This window comes from Pristis pectinata, chromosome 8 (genome assembly GCF_009764475.1).
Source record: "Pristis pectinata isolate sPriPec2 chromosome 8, sPriPec2.1.pri, whole genome shotgun sequence".
Taxonomy (NCBI): domain Eukaryota; kingdom Metazoa; phylum Chordata; class Chondrichthyes; order Rhinopristiformes; family Pristidae; genus Pristis; species Pristis pectinata.
Window position 1 is genome coordinate 9,496,422 of NC_067412.1, and position 25,881 is coordinate 9,522,302.

The 25,881-nt window shown below is 41.6% G+C and overlaps 1 protein-coding gene across 1 annotated transcript in view; it reads right to left on the reverse strand.

The window, feature by feature from the left end:
- cacna1ha (calcium channel, voltage-dependent, T type, alpha 1H subunit a) overlaps positions 1 to 25,881 on the reverse strand; it is a 257,588-nt gene that overhangs the window by 215,697 nt on the left and 16,010 nt on the right. The window contains exon 4 of the mRNA XM_052022258.1: positions 15,743 to 15,902. Coding sequence (XP_051878218.1) covers positions 15,743 to 15,902 — 160 coding nt within the window. The remainder of the gene's footprint in view (positions 1 to 15,742; positions 15,903 to 25,881) is intronic.

A 25,881-nucleotide genomic window follows, 5' to 3' on the forward strand; every position in this document is an offset into this window, starting at 1 on the left:
GTGAAGTTTTAGGGAGGGTACAGAGGAGATTTACCAGGATGCTGCCTGGATTGGACAGCATGTCTTATGAGGATAAGTTGAGTGAGCTAGGGCTTTTCTCTTTGGAACAAAGGAGGATGAGAGGTGACTTGATGATGAGAGGTATAGGTCGATTGGACAGTCAGAGACTTTTTCCCCCAGTGTGAAAATGGCTCACACGAGGGGGTATAATTGTAAAGTGATTTGAGGAAGGTACGGGTGGGGGGGGGGGGGGGTGGATGTCAGAGGCAAGTTTTTTTTAAAAAACAGTGGTGGGTGTGTGAAACGCACTGCTGGCAGAGGTGGTGGAGGCAGATACATTATGGACATTTAAGGGACTCTTAGAGAGCCACATGAATGATAGAAAAATGGAGGGCTCTGTGGGAGGGAAAGGTTAGAGCAGGATAAAATGTCGGCACAACATCGTGGGCCGAAGGGCCTGTACTGCGCTGTAATGTTCTATATGTCATGCTGACATTAACAACACAACAAATGTGTCATTGGATTCAATTTCTTATTCATAGAAGAACTAAAGGTTATCTAGCTTTGCTACCTTATCTTGGGTGAATTGTGATACTGTTATTGGAGATGCATTTCTTAATCCATCAACCAATGTCAAATCTTTCATTTATTGTCAGCTATGGAGCAAGTATATAATCCACAAGCTGATGATCAAGTAAAGATGAATGTCAAAGAAAGACCGACTCAGGTCACTCACCCGCTTATGCATACCAAAGGCAAGGATGCAGCAACCAATTGTAACATAACCACCAATAATTTATTATCTTGCTCCCCACCACAGTCTACATGTCCCATTATAGAAGCAGGTAAATGACTGTAGCTGCAACAAAGTTATTTTTATTTGTAATTGAATAAAAACACGACCTAAAGTTCCAAGTCTCACTGCGGCTATCTCACTGAATTAATTCAATGAAAATAAAAAGATACATGGAGACAATTTGCCTCTTGATGAATTGTCCTTACTGCTGGGATGGAACATTAAAACCCCTTGGAGCATGGTCTGCCCATTTAACAGAAAATACTAACTCCTGGAGCAATAATTAAAAGAAAAAGACTGCTATGTATTCCAGCTCACACATTTCATTGGAAACCAGGTTAAAATTAGGATTTTTTTTTGTTATTTCCTCTTCTTGGGGGAAAATAATTTCCTGTGTTACAAGAATACATTTACCAAGTTTGGACCAAATAAGAGATTGATTATAATATAAAGACTGTTAACATCAGCCTAATTCTAACGTAGTGTAAAGCAGTACAATTGCCTGGAATACTAATTATCTGCTCTAATGACACAGCTACTACAGAATCTGGGACACTCAAGACTAGTTAAGGCATCATTATCACTTGTCTAGGTTTGAAGTGTGCTTAAATACAGATCTATGATTAGAAATATCTTGCAATTATTCACATTTCATTTTCTGCTCACAGAAAACGAAATTAAAAGCAAACTAAATGAACTTCTTTATTGCAAGTTCTAACTATTTTCACATTGCATACAGCTGAAGTCGGTGCATTACTTGCAAACATGTACAGATTGACAGAAAACAAACAAAATTCCATTGAAGCTCTGGAAGAGGCACTTCGATTTATATTCTGTTCCATTATACCACTTGAAGGTAAATAGAGTCATAGAGCCACACAGCACAGAAACAGGCCTTTTGGCCCAACTGGTCTATGCTGACCAAGATTCCCATCTAAGCTAGTTGCATTTGTCTATGTTTGGCCTATACCTCTCTAAACATTTCCTACTTATGTACCTGTCCAAGTGCCTTTTAAATGCTGCCTCAATCACTTCCTCTGACAGCTCATTCCATTTACTGACCACCCTCTGGGTGAAAAAGTTGTCCCTCAGGTTCCTATTAAATCTCTCCACTCTCACCTTAAACCTCTGCCCTCTAGTTCTTGATTCCCCAACCCTGGGAAAGACTGTGTGCATTCACCCTATCTATGCCCCTCATGGATTATAATGAATTATAATAACTTTGGTTCCACTATGGTTTTACTTGACTTATTTTACTAACATCAGCTTGAAGGTGATAAGCATTACAGGCAAAGCAGCGAGACTAATAATCCAGAAACCAGGATATCCAAAAGGTACGAGTTCAAATCCCACCCAGGCATCTGGGGAATTAAAATTCTCTTAATTGAATAATCTAGAGTTTTCTAAAGTGTTAATGTCAGTGAAGTGACCACACAACCTCCAGATTCTCATGTAAATCCTTCTGACTTACTGCTGCCCTCTGAGAAAATCTTGTTTCATATGTGACTCCACACTTAGGCCTGATATTCGGAGATCTTCCTCACAAATATCCACACTGGTCTGAGAATTTTTTGGTAATAGCCAAATAAATCTTTTGAGAAAGATTTATTGTAAGTGTCATCTGAAATAATGAATCAACGTAACAACTTTATTCCCCCCAAAGAGGAGCCACTACATTATAAGATATTTATTAGTCACATGTACATCAAAATACAGTGAAATGCATCTTTTGCATAGAGTGCTCTCGGGGCAGGGTGCAGGCTACAGGCTGCGAGTGTTGCCAACATAGCATGCCCACAACTTCCTAACCTGCAAGCCTTTGGAATGTGGGAGGAAACCGGAGCACCTGGAGGAAACCCACCACACACAGGGAGAACGTATAAACTCCTTACAGACAGTAGCCAGAATTGAACCTGCATTGCTGATGCTGTAATAGTGTTATGCTAACTGCTACACTACTGTGCCTGCCCTTTTCAGTTATCAGTAGGCATTTCTGCCATAAATCTCAGGGTTTACAACATGAAACTAGTCATGAAAAGATAACTTCATATTATGCTTTTCTTCCCAGTTTAGAAGCTCTCCACTTTCAAAATGAACTTTTTATCCATTTGTGGATAATACATACAGTGTATATATGTGGAAACGAACTATGATGTGACATGAAAACAGAAAATGCCAGAAACACTCAATAGAAAGAGAAGGAAAACAGAAATCACTGAGGATGAACAAGGTAAAAAGAGAGAGTGAAATCCCAGAAGAGGTAGTGAATTCACCAGTAAATAAAAATCAAAACTAATATGTGCCGGTATGTGCATTGCAGTGGAACTGGATAAAAAGCTACAATGCAAAAGAAAGCAAGAAATTTTGCCTTGTTTGCATTAATTAGGCATATCAAATCCTCCCTGATCAGGTATTTCATGGGAAGTCAGTTCTATTGACAGTATGCCAGCCAGAACGACAGATGTATGCACACTGTGCCATTGCTACTATCCACAATTGTTTAAGCTTCCATGTGAAAATGCCAAGCGCATGTGAACCTAAGCAAATTTAACCACAGTTTTACCAGAAAATGGAGTAAGACTTCCCAAATACCCAACTTGAGTTTCATAAAGACAAAGTGTAATGCCTTTCACCTGATCAGATTTTAGTAAAGGAATGTGACTAGTCTAAACTAGGATTTTTTTAAAAAAAATAACAAAATTTAAAGTAAAGTTACTCATGCAAAAATCACCCTTTTCCCATTAGTGTTTTATTTGGTATTAGTAGTGATTAAATTAATAACTCTTTACTAATAGAGAATGTCCTCTGGATGGCTTAATGACAGATTTCTTGTGTATTAATAAATAGAGAAGTACTGAAAGTACTGAATGGCACGGAGGAACAGAGGGATCTTGGACTGCATGTTCACAGTTCCTTAAAGGTAGCAGGACAGGTCGATACAGTGGGTTGAAAAGAAAAAAAGACACTTGGGGTTCTGAAACAAAGCAGGGGAGGAACTGCATACATTACAGTAGCTTGAGTACTACGTACTGTTCTGGTCACCGCAAGGCAAGAAAGATGTAATTCCACTGGAAATTGTAGGAAAGATTGAATACACTGGGAATATTTTCTTTAGAGTTGGCTGGGGAGGGAGTTAATTGATATTTGTAAAATTATGAAGGATATCGATGGGGTAAATAGGAAGGACCTATGTTCCTCAGTAGACAGGAGTGTAGATTAAGGTGATAGGATTAGAGAGGAAAAGATATTATTGTGCAAGATGGTGCTGGGGTTCATGACCAGGAAAGCTCACCAGCACCTCTACTTCCTCAGGAGGCTAGAGGAAATTTGGCATGTCCTCTTTGATCTCACCAATTTTTACAGATGCACCATAGAAAGTATCCTACCTGGATGCATCACGGCTTGGTATGGCAACTGCTCTGCCCGATACTGCAGGGAGTTGTGGACGCAGCTCAGTACATCACAGAAACCAGCTGGCCCTCCCTGGACTCTGTCTACACTTCTCACTGCCTTGGAGAAGCAGCCAGCATAATCAAAGACCTCACCCACCCTGGACATTCTCTCTTCTCCCCCTTCCCATCGGGCAGAAGATACAAGAGCCTGAAAGCACGTACCACCAGGCTGAAGGGCAGCTTCTATCAGCTTCTATCCTGCTGTTATAAGATTATTGAAAGGACCTCTTGTTAGACAAGTTGGACTCTTGACCTCACAATTGACCTTGTCATGGCCTAGCACCTTATTGTCTGTCTGCACTGCACTCTCTATAACTGTAACACTATTCTTCATTCTATTATTGCTTTTCCCTTGTACTGCCTCGATGTACTGATGCGATGAAATGATCTGTATGGATGGTATGCAAAGCAAAGTTTTTCCACAGTACCTCAGTACATGTGACAATAATAAACCAATTTACCAATTATAGCTTCAAAAATGGAGTTAGAAACACTCGCCACATTAAACAGTATATGGATGTATCCTTCAAGAATTATGACCTGCTGGCTGTTTTAGAAAGAGGCATTAGGCTGAATATGTCTTTTTCAACTAGTACAGGCATAAAGGGCCAAATGGCCTCCTCCTGTTGTAAATTTCCTTTGATTTTACTCACTGACCCAGTTGTCCATTTCATGGTGTATTCCTTACCCAAGCACTAATAGCTAAAACAAACAAATAAAAGATCTTTAATTTTTTTTAAATGTTTCTGAACATCAAGCACTTTTCTAACAAGTGCTGTCAGCAGATGACTCTCTGACCCCTTGATTCTTTGACTCAAATTATAGATATTCCTCCCAGTTCACAAGATATCCCCAACGGGAGGTCAACAAAGTTCAGGAATAAAACCTGAACATTCAGAACTACTGAAAAAAGCTCGAGTTTTGACAGTCAGCAAGGCGGGATGGGTGGGGCTTTGCCAGCTCTCAAAGCTTTCCACAAGTTTCATGCAGGAGGAAGTTGAGGGTGTGTTTGTTCTACTTGAGTCTACTTATCTCCAGGATTGACTCTGCAAGCAAGACCAGCTTTGTGATTCCAGAATCTGGGAATAGAGGGTAGTGGGGAAATGCAGGCTTCCGGTGTCAGGTGTGGAAATCCAGACTGTTCATTCTCACCATTTCTCTAATTTTGATGGTATTGTTATGGGATTAACTCTCTCCAAGAGACAGACTTGAGCAACTGTATGTGACAATCACAAGCCTAACATGTTGATATACTTTGCATCCAGTTACTCTAACTGTACAAATCACACAGATAAATAAATTACTGTCAACATTCTTCACATGCCAGATTTGATCCCTGGACACTGTTGACCTCAGCTTGGGTTATTTTGTGAGTGAGGAGGAATGAGAGACATCTACAATCTGGCAATGGGCTGACAGCACTTGCTGAGGCTTATCGCCTTCCAACAAACTCTGGTTTAAAGATTCTAATCAAAGGCTCACATGGATGGCATCTGATTTTTGAAATAATCAAGATTTTCCAATAAACACACAATAATATCTGCTGCACATTTAAAACAGAATCCCCAGCGATTTTCCGAGCAAGCAGGGAAAGGAAAATAAAAATGAATGGGAGAAGGGAAAGAGGCAAGTTATAATTCCAGCCACTGCACAAGTAAAATATTGGATTGCAAAAACTCCACAATTTCGATTAAGATCTAACAGAAGACAACAAATTTGTTTTTGCATTACTTCTATCAGTAACTACAACATAATTTTAATAAATGTTTTATACTGCCAGCTATGGAGTACTTACTGGTGCTGAGACACTGAGTCCTGTGTATTACAAGTTCTTAAACAATTAGTACAATCTGCTAACCAAACACTGCAAACTTTTTAGGTCATCGGATACTCCAAATGCACTTCATCTGTTTACTGTTTTTTTGTGTAATTGCATGGAGTTGACAACCTCAGTCACAGTAAATCACAAGATAAATAGCAAAGATATTAATTGCTTAACAGGAAAATGGGAAGAGGGACAAAAAACACAAAATACCAGATGCATTCAGCAAGTCAGGCAGAATCCATGGATGGATCCATCACGGACACAACCCTCCCCCCCATTGAGGACATCAAGAGGCGGTGCCTCAAGAAGGCAGCATCCATCATTAAGGACCCTCACCACCCGGGATATGCCCTCTTCTCGTTACTACCATTGGGGAGGGGGTATAGGAGCCTGAAGACCCACAATCAACATATCAGGAACGGCTTCTTCATCCCCACCAGACTTCTGAATGGCCCATGAACAGTGCCTCCTTATTCCTCTCTTGCTCTATTTATTTTTGTAACTTATAGTCATTTATGTCTTTGCACTGTACTGCTGCCATGAAACAACAAATTTCACATCATATGTCAGTGATAATAAAGCCGATTCTGACTCTGGAGAAAGTTGACATTTCAGGTCAAGGACTTTCATCAGAACCATTTCTTGACCTAAATGTTGACTCAGTGCTTCAAGCTCTGTTTTTTGTTTTGGATTTTCAACATCTAGTCTTTTGTTTCAACATAGAAAGAGAATTTTACCATTTAGCCCTTTCAGCCCGTTTCCAAATCCAATGAGAAAAAGGACTCAATCCTGTGCCCAACACCATAGGTCCACCCTTTCATCCCTATACACCTTAATACAGTCAGACTCTGATATTCCAGCTGGACTTTGGTGGGACTGGATTGGCAGATTTTTCTTTAAAAACAGACTATTGGATGCCACTTCTATTAATACCCAAACTGACTGGGTCCCAATCAGTTTAGATATGCTGGGTTCAGAGTCCCAGGGAGCTGATAAGGAGCATGGAGAACAGAGCTCCAATGAATTTAAAAGGAGCATGAGAATCAGGCCCCTGTGAGTTTAGGAGGAGTGTGGTAACAGGACCCTGATGAGTTTAAAATGAGAAAGCAAACATCTTGTAAGGCAGAACCTGAACCATCAGGATTGCCAAACAGACAGTGGATTGTTGCAGTTTTACTGATCTATGGTTAAGAAAAAAATAAAACTCAAATTTCAAATCAATTAATCTGCCATCAAGTGCTATTTGCAAATGAAACTCCCAAGCATCTTTTGTGTTGAAAAGTACGAGAATGGACTTGGCTGAATCTTTGGTCCATTTCAATTCTAAGTTCTAGGTCTGCACCCTGCAGAACTGCAACTCCCAAAACGTAGACAAAATTAGTGATATTTAAAATAAAAATATGGTTGTTGCCCCTTGATATTTTTGAGATTGCTCAAAGTCATGTTTTTCTGTATCGTGCAAACTTTTTTTTTTGCATCATTTCACAAATTTGCAAAGGGTAAAGGGACTAAGCCTATGGCAATTCTAACTTGTACAGCACAAAGGACAAAATAACTAATGGAGATAATAACAGATTTTGTTTCCAACAGTCCAAAGGCTACTTGTTCAGATTCAGAATATGCTCTAGAAAAACAGGAATATTCAGTACAGTGAATATGCCATATATATTATAGAGGGTGATTGCCAAGTAAATCTTCCTGAGGATTTTTCTGCAGAAGAATTCAGGACAAGCAGTTGTTCTGTGTTGCCACTGGAGGGAAATGAGTAGATTTATGTACAACTTTCAACTGTTATCCCGATGGCATAACAATTACGATACAATGAGATTATAGTTTCTCAGGTATTATGTCAGTACACTGTTTCACAGCAAAGAACTATACCAAAAGGAAAGGAAGACAAACATTTTTATGGTGCCTTTCACATCCCTTTCAAGATGCTCCATAACACTTCAAAGTTAAAATAGTATTTCTGAAGTGTGGTCATCGATGTATTGTAGGAAATTTAGCAGCCAATTTGCACCCAGCAAGTTTCTACAAACAGCAACATGATAATGACCAGCCAATCTATTTTGTTTTAATAATATTGGATGAAGAGGAGTTATTTTTCAGGACAGAAGGATAACTACTCCAAAACTATGCACTGTGATCATTTCTATCACTTCAGACAACAGTGGGGACACCATTTAATGGCCCATCTCTGATAGTGCAACAGTTGTTCAGAAACTAGTTGCTAACAAATGATTGTTTTTTTTAAAAAAAAATGTCTTGACACTGATTGCAGAATAGGTTAACTGCACGAGTCAGTACTCAGAACCTTGAGTGTCAGTCCATGTACTATCCCAAGTATGCTTCACCACAATGAGAATCTAAGATTCCTTCCATTAATGCTTAAGCTAACAAAAAAAGGATGGCATTTGTAATGCTATAAGATTAGCACTGCCCTTTTATCAGGAGAAGTTGGATTCAAATTAAGTTTTGGTATTGGTTTATTATTGTCACTCATACCAAGGTACCGTGAAAAATTGTTTTGCATACTGTTCATACAGATCAACTCATTACAGTGCAGATACATTGAGTTAGTACAGAGTGCATTGAGCTAGTACAGGTAAATACAATAACAGAATACAGAGTAAAGTGTCACAGCTACAGAGGAAGTGCATTGCAGGTAGACAATAAGGTGCAAGGTCACAACAAGGTAGATTGAGAGGTCAAGAGTCCATCTCATTGTATAAGGGAACCGTTCAATAGACTTACAGTGGGACAGAGCCTGGTGGTATGTGCCCTCAGACTCCTGTACTATTAGGCATGATTAATAGGGTGAAAGTTATCTGAACCTCTTAAAGACCTGTATCTTGCAGACTAGTGTGAAGATACATGGGTCAGCCAGCAGAAAGGCAGGTTAGCGCTTCGCGAGGATCGTCCTTCGTATATTGTGAGATTACTCAATGATGACACTGATTAAAAAGAATAATTACAACTCATCCCGACAAGGGCACAGTCTCTGATTGTATAATTAACATGTCACCAAATTCAACATATCTACACCTGTTATTTAAAATGAAGGGAAGTTAGAATGTGAGAGAAAATACTCTGAATATATATCCTTAACAATGTTTGTATCTTTGTTAAAATCAAAAGAAACTTGATTTCACTATATAAAAAAATTGTTTTGTCTTGCCCATGTGCCCATTCTGGGCAAAGGTTCCATAACCAGCAGAGAATTTAACATCTTCAAAGGTTAATATTGATCTCAGCAGAGTGACACCTAATGCATCAGCTTGGCATTCATTTGTTTCACTATTTTGACAAGGTGTTGAGTTTACTTTAAGCATTCATTTTCTGATATCATCAACAGTCAATTCTAACATTTCAAATATGAAGGAGGTTAGTCATATGAAGAAGAAACAATCATTTCAAATTTCAGAGATTTCTCACAGTAATGATGTGAATTCCAAGATGTGTATTTATCTGTGTATTCCACCCGATCCACATTTTTTTTGTTACAGAGTGGTGGGTGCTGGGGGTGGTGATAGAGGCTGATACAACTGGAACATTTAAGACTCTTCGCTAGGCGCATGGATCTTAAAAAAAAAATGGAGGGTTATGGGCTGTGTAGGAGGGAAGGGTTAGATTGATGGTGGGGTAGGTTTATATAGGTCAGCACAACATTGTAGGCCGAAGGGCCCGTACTGTGCTTTACTATTCTATGTTCCAAGATGGACCAGCTGCATTCTCCACCAGACACCTAATTGGCTCTGACCAACTCTCATAAGAATGTTGCGGAGTATTTGATAGTTGACTTATGCTAATGACCTAAAGTCATGCTCTGAACTAGGTAATTGTCCAATTAATTAAAAAGCCACCATTCAATATATCATTACTGCTTGCAGTACTCCATTAGCACTGATCATCCACTGAGAACGATGCTTTGAAGCATTTAGCGAGACAATAGCTCAGGGCTGCTGAGTACAGGCTGAAGTTCAGCCTTCTGCATCAAATGTGTGCCAGTCTCAGGACATCCGCACTGTGCCACTGGGCCCATCATGGAGTTCGGAAAGGTAGCACAGAGTTCCTTGGATTTCCCAGTGTGCCTGCTCAACCTGGACATGACAGGGACATCAATAAAGTAACAATCCATGGAAGCCAATGGAAAGTTACATCAAGGATCGACTTAATGACAGGAAGCAAAGGGTAAAGATCAATTAGGGTTTTAATAACTGGAAGAATTTTTTTTCCGGGGTTCAATCTAGGACCCTTGGTTTTCCAAATTGGTTTATTATTGTCACATGTACCAAGATACAGCAAAAAGCTTTGCTGTTTGCCATCCAGACAAATCATTCCAACCACATCGACGTAGTACAAAAGGAAAAACAATAACAATGCAGAATATGGTGTTACAGTTACTAAGTGCAGTGCAGGTAGGCTGATAAAGTGCAAGGGCCATGATAAGGAAGTTTGAGAGATCAAGAGTTCATCTTTATCGTACAAGAGGTCCATTCAAGAGTCTTATAACAATGAGATTGAAGCTGCCCTGGAGCCTGGTGGTTTGAGTTTAAGCTTTTGTATCTTCTACCAGATGGAAGGGTGGGGGGGGGGGGGGAGAGGAAGGGAGGAAAGAGAATGACTTGGGGGGGGGCACAGTGAAAGGGGTCTTTTATTATTTTGGCTGTTTTCCCAAGGCAGCAGGAAGTGTAGATGGAGTCGATAGAGGGGAGGCTGGTTTGAGTGATGGACTGGGCTGTGTTCACAACTCTGCAATTTCTTGCAGTCGTGGGTCGAGCAGTTGCCATGCCAAGCTGTGATGCATCCGAATAGGATGCTTTCTATGGTGCATCTGTAAAAATTGGTGAGGGTCATTGGGGGTATGCAGAATTTCTTTTAGCCTTCTAAGGAAGCAGAGGTGCTGGTGTACTTTCTTGCCTGTAGCGTCCACGTGATTGGACAGGGACAAATTGTTGGTGATATTTACATCTAGGAACTTGAAGTTCTCAACTGTTTCCACCTTGGCACCATTGACACAGACAGGAGCGTGTAAATCACCCCTCATCATGGAGTCAATGACCAGCTCATTTTGCTGACATTGAGGGAAAGGTTGTCAGCTTTGCAATAAGGGGATATGATTAAGAAATGTCCAGATGTAAAAACTGGTTGAGCAGTTGATAGTGAGAATTAATGCTTAGACCATGGAAGATATCAATGGACCAGTGGCCCATCATGTGGAATTCAAACTGAAGTGTGAAGGAATGTGTTTGGGGAAGACAAAGCAGTGAAATGGTTGAAAACTAAGAAATACAGAACAGAGGGACATCACAGTGCACGTCCACAGATCCCTGAAGGCAGCAGAACAGATAAATAAGACAGTTAAGGTAGCTTGCAATGTATTTTCCATCATTGGCCAAACCTTAGAACATAAAACACATGCTAAAACAGCATGAATAATTTAATCAGACTACAGATAGAGTGCTGTGTAGCTCTAGCCAGCACATTATAAGATGGTTGTGATATCACTTGAGGATGAAGATGTTGCTGGGGAAAAATTTAGTTAGGCTGTGTTGTGGTCGTTAACCTTGAGGCTGTGGTTATGTTATTCAGGTGAAAGGAGACTGAGTGGGATTTAATTAAGAGATAACAAGAATTGGAAGGACCTACTTCCCTTAGTTGAGAAGGCAATGAGTAAGGCCTACAGATTTAAGGTACCACAGAACAATACAGCACAATACAGGCCCTTTGGCCCACCATGTTGTGCTGACCTTTAAACCACACATAAGACTATCTAACCCCTTCCTCCCACATATCCCTCTATTTTAAATTCCTCCATATGCTTATTTAACAATCTCTTGAACTTGACCAATATATCAGCCTCTACCACCACCCCAGGCAGTGCATTCCATGCACAAACCACTCGCTGGGTGAAAAACCTCCTCTGATATCTCCCTTGAACTTCCCACCCATTACCTTAAAGCCATGCCCTCTTGTATTGAGCATTGGTGCCCTGGGAAACAGTTGCTGGCTGCCCTCTATCCATTAGTCTTAATATTTTGTATACCTCTATCATGTCTCCCCTCATCCTCCTCCTCTCCAATGAGTAAAGCCCTAGCTCCTTTAAGTCTCTCCTGATAATCCATACTCTAATCCAGGCAGCATCCTGGTAAATCTCCTCTCTACCCTTTCCAACACTTCCACATCCTTCCTATAATGAGGCAACCAGAATTGGACACAGTACTCCAAGTGTGGTCTAACCAGAGTTTTATAGAGCTGCATCATTACCTCGTGGCTCTTAAACTCCATCCCACGATTTATGAATGCTAACATCCCATAAGCTTTCTTAACTACCCTATCCACCTGTGAGGCAACTTTCAGGGATCTGTGGATATGGACCCCCAGATCCCTCTGCTCCTCCACACTACCCAGAATCTTGCCATTAACCTTGTACTCCACTTTGGAATTTGTCCTTCCAAAATGTACCTCACACTTATCTGGATTGAACTCCATCTGCCACTTCTCAACCTAGCTCTGCACTTCTCAGCCCAGCTCTGCTGGTAACTGGTAAATAGATTAAAAAGGAGTGAAGGAGTTCTCTCCTCAACCAAAGGGCAAGTGGAGGCTGGAAGTCACCAACACAGAGGGTGGAGGAAACATTTAAAAGCTACCTGGAAGAGCACTGTGATCAATCTCAGTGATTAGTCAAAGTCCTTCAATATAACAATAAAATTGATGCTTTTGACAATGTCAAAGGAATTTCATCTGAGAGTATTACTGTCTAATATAAAAACCTACAGTACTTTAATCAAATAAATTATACCCCGATAATCTTTTGTTTCCACTTTAAGGAATTCAGTGCAAGCAGCCAGACCACATGATGCTGGTCTGGCAATTGATGGTTACTATTTTGTGTAAATGATCAGCAAGAGTGACACCTATTTTACAGCATACTAGTTGAACAATGAGGGGTTTTACTAATGAATCTTAAAACATCCACTGATGGATAGCCCCATTAAGAGGTTCCTAATGTGAGCCTAGTTTGTTTTGAAGAACTGATCTGTTATGTTGGTGATTTTTTTTATATGTCTGTATCCCTGGTTTTACCGTTTGTCCTCAGAGACTTTTTATTCACTGCAGCCCAGTCATTCCAATATGGATTACATTAAACCTTGAGAACCCAAGTACAAATTGGGCTGGTGGCACCTCAAGGTAAACAGAACACGTCAAAGTATTTCACACTGTTGGCCAGAATATTAGGATCCTGGTTAGTGTATCAACATATGCTGACAAAAATCAATGTAATACTCCCAGTTCCGGCAACTAGTGTATATAAAATGCTCCTCTTAACGCTTTCCCAGTTCCAGTAATCTTGATTGCAACCTCTAAACCCATGAGCACTCAAAAATAGGAAGGAGCAAAACGTTGGAATTCCAAGCAAGAATCTCACCAAGGATGGAAGTAACTTTAAAGCAAATTCATTCAAGGTCAATTTCCCAAGGTTTCTTGACTGAGCTGATGTCACTGACTTCATAAAAAAATTATATCAACCAGGGCTTTCAAAGAGAAATTTAGTTAAACTTTAGAGTAAAATTTTACTATCCAAATGCACATTTTGCAGCATAATAAACCACAGTCAATTTTTCTTCACATATAATCTCAAAGGACAACTTTTCTTACATAAACACTCAAAGTAGTTTAAAACGGGAGTTGGAAACTTTAACTCTTGTTAAATTTTCTCAACTTCTTCTAACTTATCAATTGTAACTTTGTCCACAGGGTTCTATGTCCCCCCTAAGTCGTGATCCATTAATTGGTATAATTTTAAATAGTGACCTTGATCATGTTTTATTAGTCATGGGAGTTATACAGCATGAAACATCCTTTGGCCCACTGAGTCTAAACTGACCGACTATAATCCAACCATTTTCTCTAATCCTACATTAATCTCATTTTTTATTCTCCCCACATTCTCATCACCTTCCTCCCCCCCCCCCCCCCCCCCACCCCCACCCACTCTACCAAGGGGGAACTTATTGGCTAGGGGACATAGCCTCAAGATTCGGGGGAATAGATTTAGGATGGAGATGAGGAGAAACTGCCCCCCCCCCCCCCCCCAGACAGTAGTGAATCTGGAATTCCCTGCCCAGGGAAGCAGTAGAGGCTACCTCATTAAATAGTTTTAAGACAGTTAGATAGATTTTTGCATAGTAGGGGAATTAAGGGTTATGGGGAAAAGGCAGGTCAGTGGATCTGAGTCCACAGACAGATCAGCCATGATCTTATTGAATGGCAGAGCAGAGTCAATGGGCCAGATGACCTACTCCTGCTCCTGTTTATCTTCTTAGCTACCAATTAACCTCCCAACTTGCATGTCTGTGGGACATAGGAGGAAACCAGAGCACCTGGAGGAAACAGAGGATGTCACAGGGAGAACGTGCAAACTTCACACAGATAGCACTCAAGGTCAGGACTGAACCCTTATCTCTAGTGTCATCTGTTATCATGCAGATAGCAAATTAAGTTTGGACGAGGGCTAGAATATGCCTCCCAAATCGGGACATCTGTTGTCCTGAGATTCAGAGGGATCTTGCAGCCTTTCAATGAACCAAAACCATCTTCGTCCCCCTCTCCCTCCTGGTTCCATCCACCCACCACACATGCAGTTCACCCACAGACTCCTGCCATCTGCCACCTCTCCCCTACTTAGAGTTCAGCACTGGGAGCCCTTTGTGTTCCTGCTTATCTCCCTCCAGCAACCATCTCCAACTTTGACACTCCCCTCCCTCCATCTGCCTTGTTTTTTCCCCCCCGTCTGCCTCCATCTATCATTCACCTGCCACTATCCCCCAACTGCTCCACTCCCCGACCTGATACAACCTGCCTGCCATCTTATACCCCTCCTCAGTCCACCAATCACCTTCATCACCACTCCCCTTCTCTTCATACTGGCCATCTCACCTCTCCACTCTCAGTCCTGATGCAGGGTTTCAAAACATCGACAATTCCTTTCCTCCCACAGATGCTGCTCGACCCACTGCATTCCTCCAACATTGTTTGTTGCTCCACAAAACCACACAATGGAAATAGCTACAAGGAACTAAATAACCACTGCAGAATTTCACAGCCAGTGCCTTGTTTTTTGAGACAATATATTACTTAACAACTTGTTTCATTGTTTATTAACATGATCACCACAAATAGGCATATTAAATCCTCTCATTCCACTTACTTACACTAGTTATGTTCAATTTCATGCCGTTACATCTTCCAGAGCTCAGGTCAATATTCTACAAGTGGAGGGATATCATCTTGGAGATGCAACTACAAGGAATGAAAAGCCCTTTGCAATGTTTGTAATGACCAAATCCCACATCCTTTATATGGAAGGGCAAGTCCTCATTTGTTCTGGTAAAAAAAATAGGCCCTTCCCACATTGTAGAAAGCACCTCACTACAAGAGTAGCTTTCACAGTGAATTATCCTTATACATACTTGAACAGGTTATTGGGTTTCATTGAGAAAATAACCACATCGGAGGAGGCTTCCCACATTTTTTTTCCCCAGGACATGTCATAGATTTTAGGCAAGTGATTTTGGAGCACTGTCATTCAATTTGTGTTAGAAAGTCAAAACTTTTTACAAGAACCATGCCACATGCAGTTTAAGTGACTTTGGAGAGACTACTTACATTGCAAAGCTGTCTTCATAAAAACATCTGTTCCTCAGCAGTCCAGCCCAGAGCTGCACTCCAACAATCCCAAATATAAAGAAGACAAAAAAACAAAGGAGAAGAACATTGCCTAACATAGGCAGAGTATCTAATAGTAATGTCACTAGTATCCTCATACCTGTAAAATATAGAAATGCAAACGCACAATTAGTATAAAGTACAACATTACTCAATGTTGAGTTACCTTGATCATAACTTAACTCATTTTCTTCCAGTTTTGTAGAAATTTTTTTGCTCTAAAAAAATGTTAAAATGTAATGATTTGTGTATGGTTATTAATCTATTGAAATATAATTGCATTTTAAAAAAAGGGACAATGAAATGTTGACCAAAATCTAGCAAAAGCAGCCAGTTCAAAAGTTAACAATTGCTTGGTAAAGTTGGACATGCAGGCATTCATACTCAATTTCAACACTATCATAAATTCAATTATTTTATTTCAGGTAAACTAATCCTTCTGCAAAAATAAAACAGAAAGGAATGTACTCGAGATTATTATGCTTCCATCTTACTGTAAAACAACAATATAACTGAGTCATCTTACAAAGGTTTATATATAATTTTCAGAATACCAGCTAGAAAAGGGTTGAGATCTACTGCAGTGTGAACATGTCCCTAGATGATTAATATGAATATATTTCAGTGCAAAGTGTTCTAAGAATTCAACCCACTTAAAAAAATTATTATATGACAGCAGCAGCTTGTTTGGTAAAAGTGATGCAATTCTTTTTTCAAGCCTTATGCAATTACCCATCAGCATTGCTCCATCAAAAGTATACCTAATCCCAGGCTTCTTGATCCACTTCTATCTGTTCCAGCAAAATTAGATGAGACAGCGAGAAGTGAGGAAGACAAAATGTCTGTAAAAAGACGAGGACACATTGAGGAAGGGCAAGAGGCAGGAAATGGGACAATGTGGAACAAATGTTCATTTGGTGGGATGGAGAGAAAAAAAAAGAATTTTTTAAAAAAAGTCAAAGATATTGCTGTACAGTGCAACCTCCGTGTGCTATGTTCATGAAACAAACTTTGATACATCAGCAATGAGAGAAAAGGTATGGTGGTCTTTCATGCCAGAGAGTTGGAAGACAATAAGCAAGTCCTGCTGCAATTCTATATGACTTTAGTGAAACCATATCTAAATTGCTGTGTGCAGTCTTGGTTTCTGTATCCAACTTAAGGATAATGTGTGCAGTTTTGGTCACCACACTATAGGGTGTGAGTAAGCTGGAGAGGGTACAGAACGGATTCACAAGGACATTGCCTGGATTGGAGTGTTTGAGCTCTCAGGAGAGATTGGATAGGCTGGGTCCTTTTTCTCTGGCACAAAGAATGCTGAGAGGTAACATGATAGAGGTATATAAAATTATAAGAGGCATAGATAGGGTAGATAGCCAGTGTCTTGTTACCCCATGGACCAAAGGGCACAGGCTCAAGGTGAGATGTAGGAGGCTTAAACGGGAACTGAGGCATAAATCTTTCACACAGAAAGTAAATAATATCTGGAATAAGCTGCCAGAGGAAATGGTGGAGGCAGGGACCGTAACAACATTTAAGAGGCATTTTGACATGTACATGAGCAGGACATAAATGGATATGGAATTAATGTAGGCAGGTGGGAATAGTATAGATAGGCATGATGTCAGCATAGACACAGTGGGCTGAAGGGCCTGTTTCTATACTGTACATCTCTATGACTGTGTGTTGAAGGTGGTCCTAAACAGGTTTGTTGTATTGATTCCTGAGATGAAGGGGGTTGTTCTTTGAGGAGAAATTGTGCACTTGCTGGAGTTTACGTAGAACAATTTCACTGAGACATGCACGGTTCTGAAAGGGATTGAGAGGCAGTTTCTTTTGGATGGAGAATCCACAGGACTGAATGCGTTCGATAAATGTCCCAGAAACCTGCCACGTCAGCAACCTGTCCATACTGGTACTGATGTTCGACCAGAGCACCCATCTTCCCCAAATAAATCTCAGTGTAACCCTCCATTCCTTTCTCCCTCATGTGCTTGTCTTGCCTCCTCTGAAGTGTCTCTATCACATTCTCACCACTTTTTGAAGAAAGAAGTTTCTTCTGAATTGTCTTTAGATTTCAGTGACCATCTTATATTGAAGCTTTTAATTATGCTCTTCCGTGAAGTGGAAACATTCTCTATCCAAGCCTTACATAATTTTAAAGACTTCTATTTGGTCACTGCTCAGCCTTCTTTTCTGTTGATACTTCCCTGATACGCATCCTCATTTCTGGTGCTATCCCTGTAGATCTTCTCCGCAATCTCTTCAGTGCCTCCTCGTACTTATTGTTTGGTGATAAGTACAGTACGTAGTGCTGTAGGTGTAGTCTAACAAAGGTGCATAGAGGTTTAGTATGATTCCCCTATTTTTCAATTCTATCCCTCTAGAAATAAACTGTAGGCTTGGTTGCTTTTTTAAGGCCTGACTAATGTATGGCACAACACTTGGTGTATTCTGTACTCTGAGAAACCTTTGTTCCCCTATCCCACTTGGTCTTGCATCTAGAACATAGAACAGTATGGCACAGAAACAGGCCAACACACGCAAAATGCTGGAGGAACTCAGCAGGTCAGGCAGCATCTATGAAGGTAAAATGAACAATCAATGTTTTGGGCTGAGATCCTTCATCAGGAGTGGGAAGAAAGAAGGCAGAAGCCAGAATAAAAGGAGAAGGGGAGGGGAAGGAGCTGGCACCCCATATCTATGCTGACCATGATGCTAATCTGCATGCATGTGGTCTGTATGCCTCTATTCCCTCACTGTTCATGTGCCTGTACAAAGACCTCTTAAACACTGCTGTCATATTTGCTTTCATCACCTCCCCTGGTAGCATGTTCCAGGCACCTACCACCCTCTGTGTAAAAAAAACTTACCTCACACCTCTCCTTTAAACATCCCCACTCTCACCTTAAATCTATGTTCTCTAGTACTTGACCTTTCTATCCTGGGGAAAAAGGGTATCTACCTCATTTGGCCCCTCAATTTTATGCACTTCAGGTCACCAGTCAGCCTGCAACACTCCAGAGGAAACAACCTCTCCTTACAGCTAATACACTCCAATCCAGGCAACATCCCGGTGAACCTCTTCTGCACCATCTCCAAAGCCTCCACATCCTTCTTGCAGTGTGGCGACCAGAATGGCACACAATACTCCAAATGTGACTTGAAGTCTTATACAACTGCAACATGACTTGCCAACTTTTATACTCAATCCCCCCAGCTGATGAAGGCAAGCATACTGTATGCCTTCTTTACCAACCTGTCCACTTGTGTTGCCACTTTCAGGGAGCTATGGACTTGCATCCCAAGAGCTCTCTATGCTCAAAGGGAGCTTATATCTAACGGAATTCAGAATTGTTATCAATGTTGATCATTTGCCAACTACTTGCCTAATCTGCAAGTTTCTGTAAGTCCTCCTGTAATTTTCTGCCATCTCTTCAATATTAACTGCCCTACCCACCTCCTCGATCTGATATCATTCTCAAATATGCAAAGTGCAGTTCTGATTCCAAAGCATTAATGTCAATTGTGAATGGCTGGAATCCCAGGAGGGATTCTTGTGAAATGCCATCACCCATCTTCTCCCACTCCCTGCTGAAGCACCTTGCAATCAATGCAATATTTGTCCTGACTTTATTCATTAGGCTGTTACGGGGTGCTCATCAGAACCTTCTGAAAATCTAGATAAATTACTTCTACTGTATTCCCACTGTCTATACTGTTACCTCTTCAAAATATTAACTAAGCTTGTACAAGCATGATTTTTATACTTATACTTTTCATTTCTGGATGATCTGTCTTCTCCTTCAGTAGGCATTCCAATATTTTTCCTCCCACTGATGTTACACTGAGGGTTGAAAGCTTGAAGTTGCTAGGAGTGAACACCAATAGTCTGTCCTGGTCCAACCATGCAGACGCCACAGCCAAGAAAGCTCACCAGCGCCTCTACTTCCTCAGGAGGTGAAAGAAATTTGGCATGTCCCCTTTGACACACACCAATTTTTATCGATGCACCAGAGAAAGCATCCTATCTGGATGCATCACAGCTTGATATGGTAACTGCTCTGCCTGGGACTGCAAGAAACTGCAGAGAGTTGTGGACACAGCCCAGCACATCATGGAAACCAGCCTCCCCTCCATGGACTCTGTCTATACCTCTCGCTGCTTTGGTGAAGCAGCCAGCATAATCAAAGACCCCACCCACCTGGGTCATTCTCTCCCATCAGGCATAAGATACAGGAGCCTGAGGGCACATACCACCAGGCTCAAGGACAGCTTTCATACCACTGTGATAAGAATGGTTCTCTTATACGATGAGATGGACTCTTGACCTCACAATCTACCTTGCACCTTATTGTCTACCTGCAATGCACTTCCCTGTAGCTGTGACACTTTACTCTGTATTATGTTATTGTTTTTACCCTGTACTACCTCAATGCACTGGGTAATGAATCGATCTGTACAGATGGTATGCAAGACAAGTTTTTCCACTGTACCTCAGTACAAGTGACAATAATAAACCAATACCAATAACCATTTATTCCTTTGCATCTCAACTCATCCATGGAGTTTTATGAATGTATAGTTTGTTCCTCCCTTCTGATACAATATAAAAATTTCCCTGCATGCTATTGAAGTTTTAAATGACTCCCATTATTCTGTGACGCAAGAGATTCTGCAGATGCTGGAATCTGGAACAACACACAAAATCATCAACACATCGCCTTCCTATCTGCCCAGGCAATCTCAGCGGCTGTGGCTTGCTGCTCGTGTGCTCTTCCAGCTGCTAATTTGACTGGTTTGCAGCCAGGAATAAATATCAAAAATAACACTGAGGACCTGAACATCTTCATGGCCCACGGTACATTGGGTTCCTAACATTTAAGAGACATTTGTCTAAGGATATGGGTAGGAAAGCTTTGGAGGGATATGGGCCAAATAGGACTAGTCTAGGTGGGCACCTTGGTCAGCAGGGGCAAGTTGGGCCAAAGGGCCTGGTTCCATGCTGTATCACTATGACTAACTCAACAGGTCAGGCAGCACCTATGGGGGGAAATAAACAGTTGATGTTTCAGATCGAGACCGTCATCAGGACCCATTGTTCTGTATCCATTTTATCATTCCATGTTTATTCTTAGTTCCTCAAAATCTGCTCTGCTTCAATCTATTAACCTGGCATTCGTCATACTTATTTCCTTCTGCATCAGGATAAACAGTTAACCATTTAGGTTGGAGAGGAGAATAAATTTCTTTACTCAGCAATGTTGCAAATCTTTGGATGCTGACTCGTTGAATATCTTCAAAGACAAGACTAATTTTTGGATGAAGTGAGTCAGAGGATAGCAGATCAGGGGATGGGGAAGGGGAAAGTACAGCCAAGATGGAGTGTCAACTCTGAATAGCAGATCAGGCTTGAGGGTTTTTTTTTCCCAACTCCTTCATGAAGGAGTACTTTCTAAATGTCGTACAAATCAGTGCCACTACTACCTACCAGCGAATCACGACAAAACTAATGTACAACTTGAACAGCTCATCCTCAAATCAATGCCAAAGGCAACAAGACTTTCCTAATGCCCGTTTTGATTCAATGAGTCACATTTATAATGATCCAGTAGGATTCTTGCAACATCACATCATCAATAGGCACTGCTCCATTTCAAATTGCCTTCCTCTCACCAAGCCTCATGAGAGTTTGCTGAAGAAATGAATCAAACCCAAGCATAAGAACATAAGAAACAGAAGGAGGCCATCTGGCCCTTGTCTCTGCTCTGCCATCCAATAAGATCAAGGCTGACCCCTGCACCATTTTCTTGCATTAGCATCACATCCCTCAAGTCCCTTAATATCTAAACATTTAGCAATCTCTCTTGAATATGCACATCACTGAGCTTCTACAATACTCTTGAGCAGAGAATCCCAAAGATTCACCATCTTCTAGATGAAGGAATTTCCCCCAATCTGTCCCTCATGGGTGACCCTTGATTCGGAGGCTGCGAGCCCTGGTTCTAGATGCTCTAGTCAGGGGAAATATCATCTCCTGCATCTACAATGTCAAGTTCCTCAAGAATTTTACACATTTGAATGAAATGATCTCTCTTTCTTCTAAAATCTGCTTCACCCCTCTTCATGGGACAAACCCACCAGATCAGATGCAGGAGAGATGTTTCCAGTGGAAGCGGAGCCCAGGACCAGGAGTCAGTCTCTGGATAAGGGGTAAACTATAAGAATGAGATGAGGAGAAATGTCTTCCCTCAAAGAATGGTTAACCTGTGAAATCCTCTCCTATAGACTGCAATTGAGGTCAAATCATTAAATATATTTGAGGAGTTAGATATCGTTCTTAGGACTAGCAGAATCAAGAAACAGTGATGCAAGAAACTGGAACACAAAACAACCTGCTGGAGGAACTCAGCAGGTTGAGCAGCATCTGTGTGTGTGTGTGTGTGTGTGGGGGGGGGGGGGGGGGGGTGGGGGCAGAGACAGGGATTGTTGGTGTTTTGGGTCAAGACCCTGCAGCAGGACAGAGTGGAGAGGGAAGAAAGCCAGTATAAAGAGGAGAGGAGTGAGACAGGGCCCGAGGTGGACTGAGGAAGGGTGAAGGATGACGGGCAGATGGAGCCAGGTGGGGGAGGGAGAGGGGAGGAGTTGGGAGATGGTGGGTGAGAGGCAGAGGCAAACAAGGAAGAGGCAGACGGAGACTGGTGAGGAAGGGAGGTTGAAGGTGGAGACAGCTGCTGGAGGATGATGAACAGGGGCACGAAGGCTACCAGTGCTGGAATCTGACGGTGAAGTAGTGAATTGTGGAGCAGGTTCGAAGAGGTGAAAGCCCTACTCCTGCTCCCATTTTCTGTGTGACGCAACCTACTGAGCAGACAAAAGCAACAACTTGGACGCAGCTTTAAGCTGACATTGTGTACCTGACCACAGTGCACCGAATCTCCCACAGCATCGGAGCGTTTCACCTCATTAGAACTGATGGGATGGAAAAAAAGGAGAGAAAACAGCTGGCATCCTGCCTGATGTTAGATTCCATTTGCAGAAAGTTATGAACTAAAGCAGCCTGAGTTTATTAAATCACAACTGTTGACTGTTCTAATATCCCTCGTCAAGCACAGCAGAAGCTTTAGCTTGATGAGTAGTACCAACCACAACCCCAAGGCAAAACAACAACTGTATCAGCAATTCACAGTCACCCACACACCAGATTCTCAATGTCAGTTTAAATGGTGCACACTGATGCACATCACAAACCCAAGCACAGAAAGATTGTGTTTTTTTTTATTTTCAGAAGCAGTACAAAGATCAAGGGCAAAGCATTACTGTCTAGGAACTCTACTGCATCAATGTTAATTGTGGGCTTTCCCAGGGATCAAGTGTTGGATGCCACTGGAAGGTCATTGGAGCATCGGCATGGTTGCCACTCAGGACTGAAGCTGGGTCGGAGGCGAGGGAGGGTGGGTGATGTGACGGAAGGCTAGCAGCCCAAGGCCATGGATCCTGGTCATCAGTGGTCATCCCTGGAGCAACTGTGTGTTGAACTGGGACCACCATAAGCTAAGTCACATGCCATCAACCACTCCCCCCACTCTAACACCTCTCCACCAGTCCCTGGCCAAATTGGTCCAACCTCTGATCTCACAAGGTACTTAATCCTTTGATTCTGCAATTCCTCCGTTGGAGGCCCTGGTCTCCACCAGAGAGGAAGTGGGTGGAGAACTCAAGTAACAGGTAACTGGAAGCTCAAGGACACCCCTGCAAAGCAGACAGAGTTTCCACAAGGCAGTCACTGAATGCCTGTCACTTTAATTCTCTATCTCACCCTGACCCATCAGTCTACACTGTTCCAATGAGGCCAAAGGAACAACACCTCAGCTTCTGCTTGGGCACATTGTAACCTTTGGGACTTGAGATCAAATTCAATTATTTCACCAGCTACCAGTGGAAACAACCTTCCTGCCTCTATCTCATCTATCCCTTTCATAATTTTGTTTCTATAAGATCCCCTCTCATTCTTCTGAATTCCAGCGAGTATAGTTCCAGGCGACTCAATCTTTCCTCAGAGAGTAACTCCCTCATCTCCAGAATTAACATGGTGAACCTCCTCTGCACTGCCTCCAAAGCTAGTATATCCTTCTTCAAGTAAGGAGACCAGAACTGCACGCAGTACTCCAGGTGTAGCCTCACCAGTACCCTGTATAGTTGCAGCATAACCTCCCTGCTCTTAAATTCAATCCCTCCAGCAATGAAGGCCAACATTCCATTTACCTTCTTGATAACCTGTTGCACCTGCAAACCAACCTTTTGCAATTCATGCACAAGCACTCCCAACTCCCTCTGCACAACAGCATGCTGCAGTCTTTTATCATTTAAATAATCTGATCTTCTGTTTGTCCTTCCAAAGAGGATGACCTCACATTTATTGATATTGTACTCCATCTGCCAGACCCTTGCCCACTCACTTAATCTATTTATATCTCTCTGCATCCTCTGCGCAATTGGCTTTTCCACTCGATTTAGTGTCATCAGCAAACGTAGATACACTACACTTGGTCCCCTCTTCCAAATCATTAATGTACATCATGAACAGTTGTGGGCCCAGCACTGACCCCTGTGGCACCCCACTCACCACTGATTGCTGACCAGAGAAACACCAATTTATACCAACTCTCTGCCTTTTATTGGTTAACCAATCCTCTATCCATGCTAATACCTTACCCCCCAACTCCGTACATCCTGATCTTATGGATGTCTTTTATGCGGCACCTTATTGAACGCCTTTGGGAAATTGAAGTATACAATAGCCACCTGTTCTCCTCTATCTGCCGTGCTCATCATATCCTCAGAACTCCAGTAAGTTTGTCAAACAGGACCTGCCCTTCCTGAATCCATGCTGCGTTTACCTGATGGAACCACTCCTATCCAGATGTCTCGCTATTTCTTCCTTAATGATAGCTTCAAGCATTTTTCCGACAACAGACATTAACCTAACTGGCCTATAGTTATTTACCTTTTGCCTACATCCTTTTAAACAGTGGCACGACATTCACTGTCTTCCAATCTGCCAGAACCTGCCCAGAGTCCAGAGAACTTTGGTGAATTATAACTTTCCCCATTTCTTTCAGTACCCTGGGATGCATTCATCAGGACCAGAGGACTTGTCTACCTTTAGGCCCACTAGTTTGCTCATCACTACCTCTTTAGTGATAGTAATTGTATCAAGGCCCCCACCTCCCATCACATCTCCCTATGGCATGTTAGACATGTCCTCCGCCATGAAGACTGACACAAAATAGTCATTCAAGGTCTCAGTCATTTCCACATTACCCAATATTAATTCCCCCTTCTCATCTTCCAAGGGACCTACATTCACTTGAGCCACCTTTTTCCATTTTATATAATTATAAAAACTTTTACCATCTGTTTTTATATTCTGTGCTAGTTTACTTTCATAATCTATCTTCCCTTTGCTTATTGCTTGCTTAGTGGTTCTTTGCTGCTTTTTAGTTTTCCCAATCTTCTAGTTTCCCACTACTCTTGGCAACTTTGTACGCATGAGCTTTTAGCCTGATGCCTTCTTTTATTTCCTTAGTTATCCAAGGCTGACCCTCCCCACCCTTACTGTCCTTGCTTTTAACTGGAATATAGTTTTTTTTTTGAGCACTGAAAAATCTCTTAAAGTCTTCCACTGTTCTTCAACTGTCCCACCATCTAGCCTGACTTTCCAGTCTACATTAGCCAACTCCTCCCTCATCCCGTTGTAGTCTCCCTTGTTTAGGCACAATACACTGGATTTAGATCGAACTATTGCACCTTCCATTTGTATGAGAAATTCAATCATACTATGATCACTCTTTCCAAGAGGATCCCAAACCACAAGTTCGTTAATTTTACCTGTCTCATTGCATAGGATAATATTTTCCCTTGTAGGTTCACTAACATGCTGTTCAAGAAAGTCATCATGGGTGCTTTCTATGAAGTTCTCCTCAAGACTGCCTCACCCAACTTGGTTCACCCAGTGTGGAAGTTAAAGTCCCCCATGACAACTGCCGTTCCATTCTTCCATGCATGGAATATTTTTT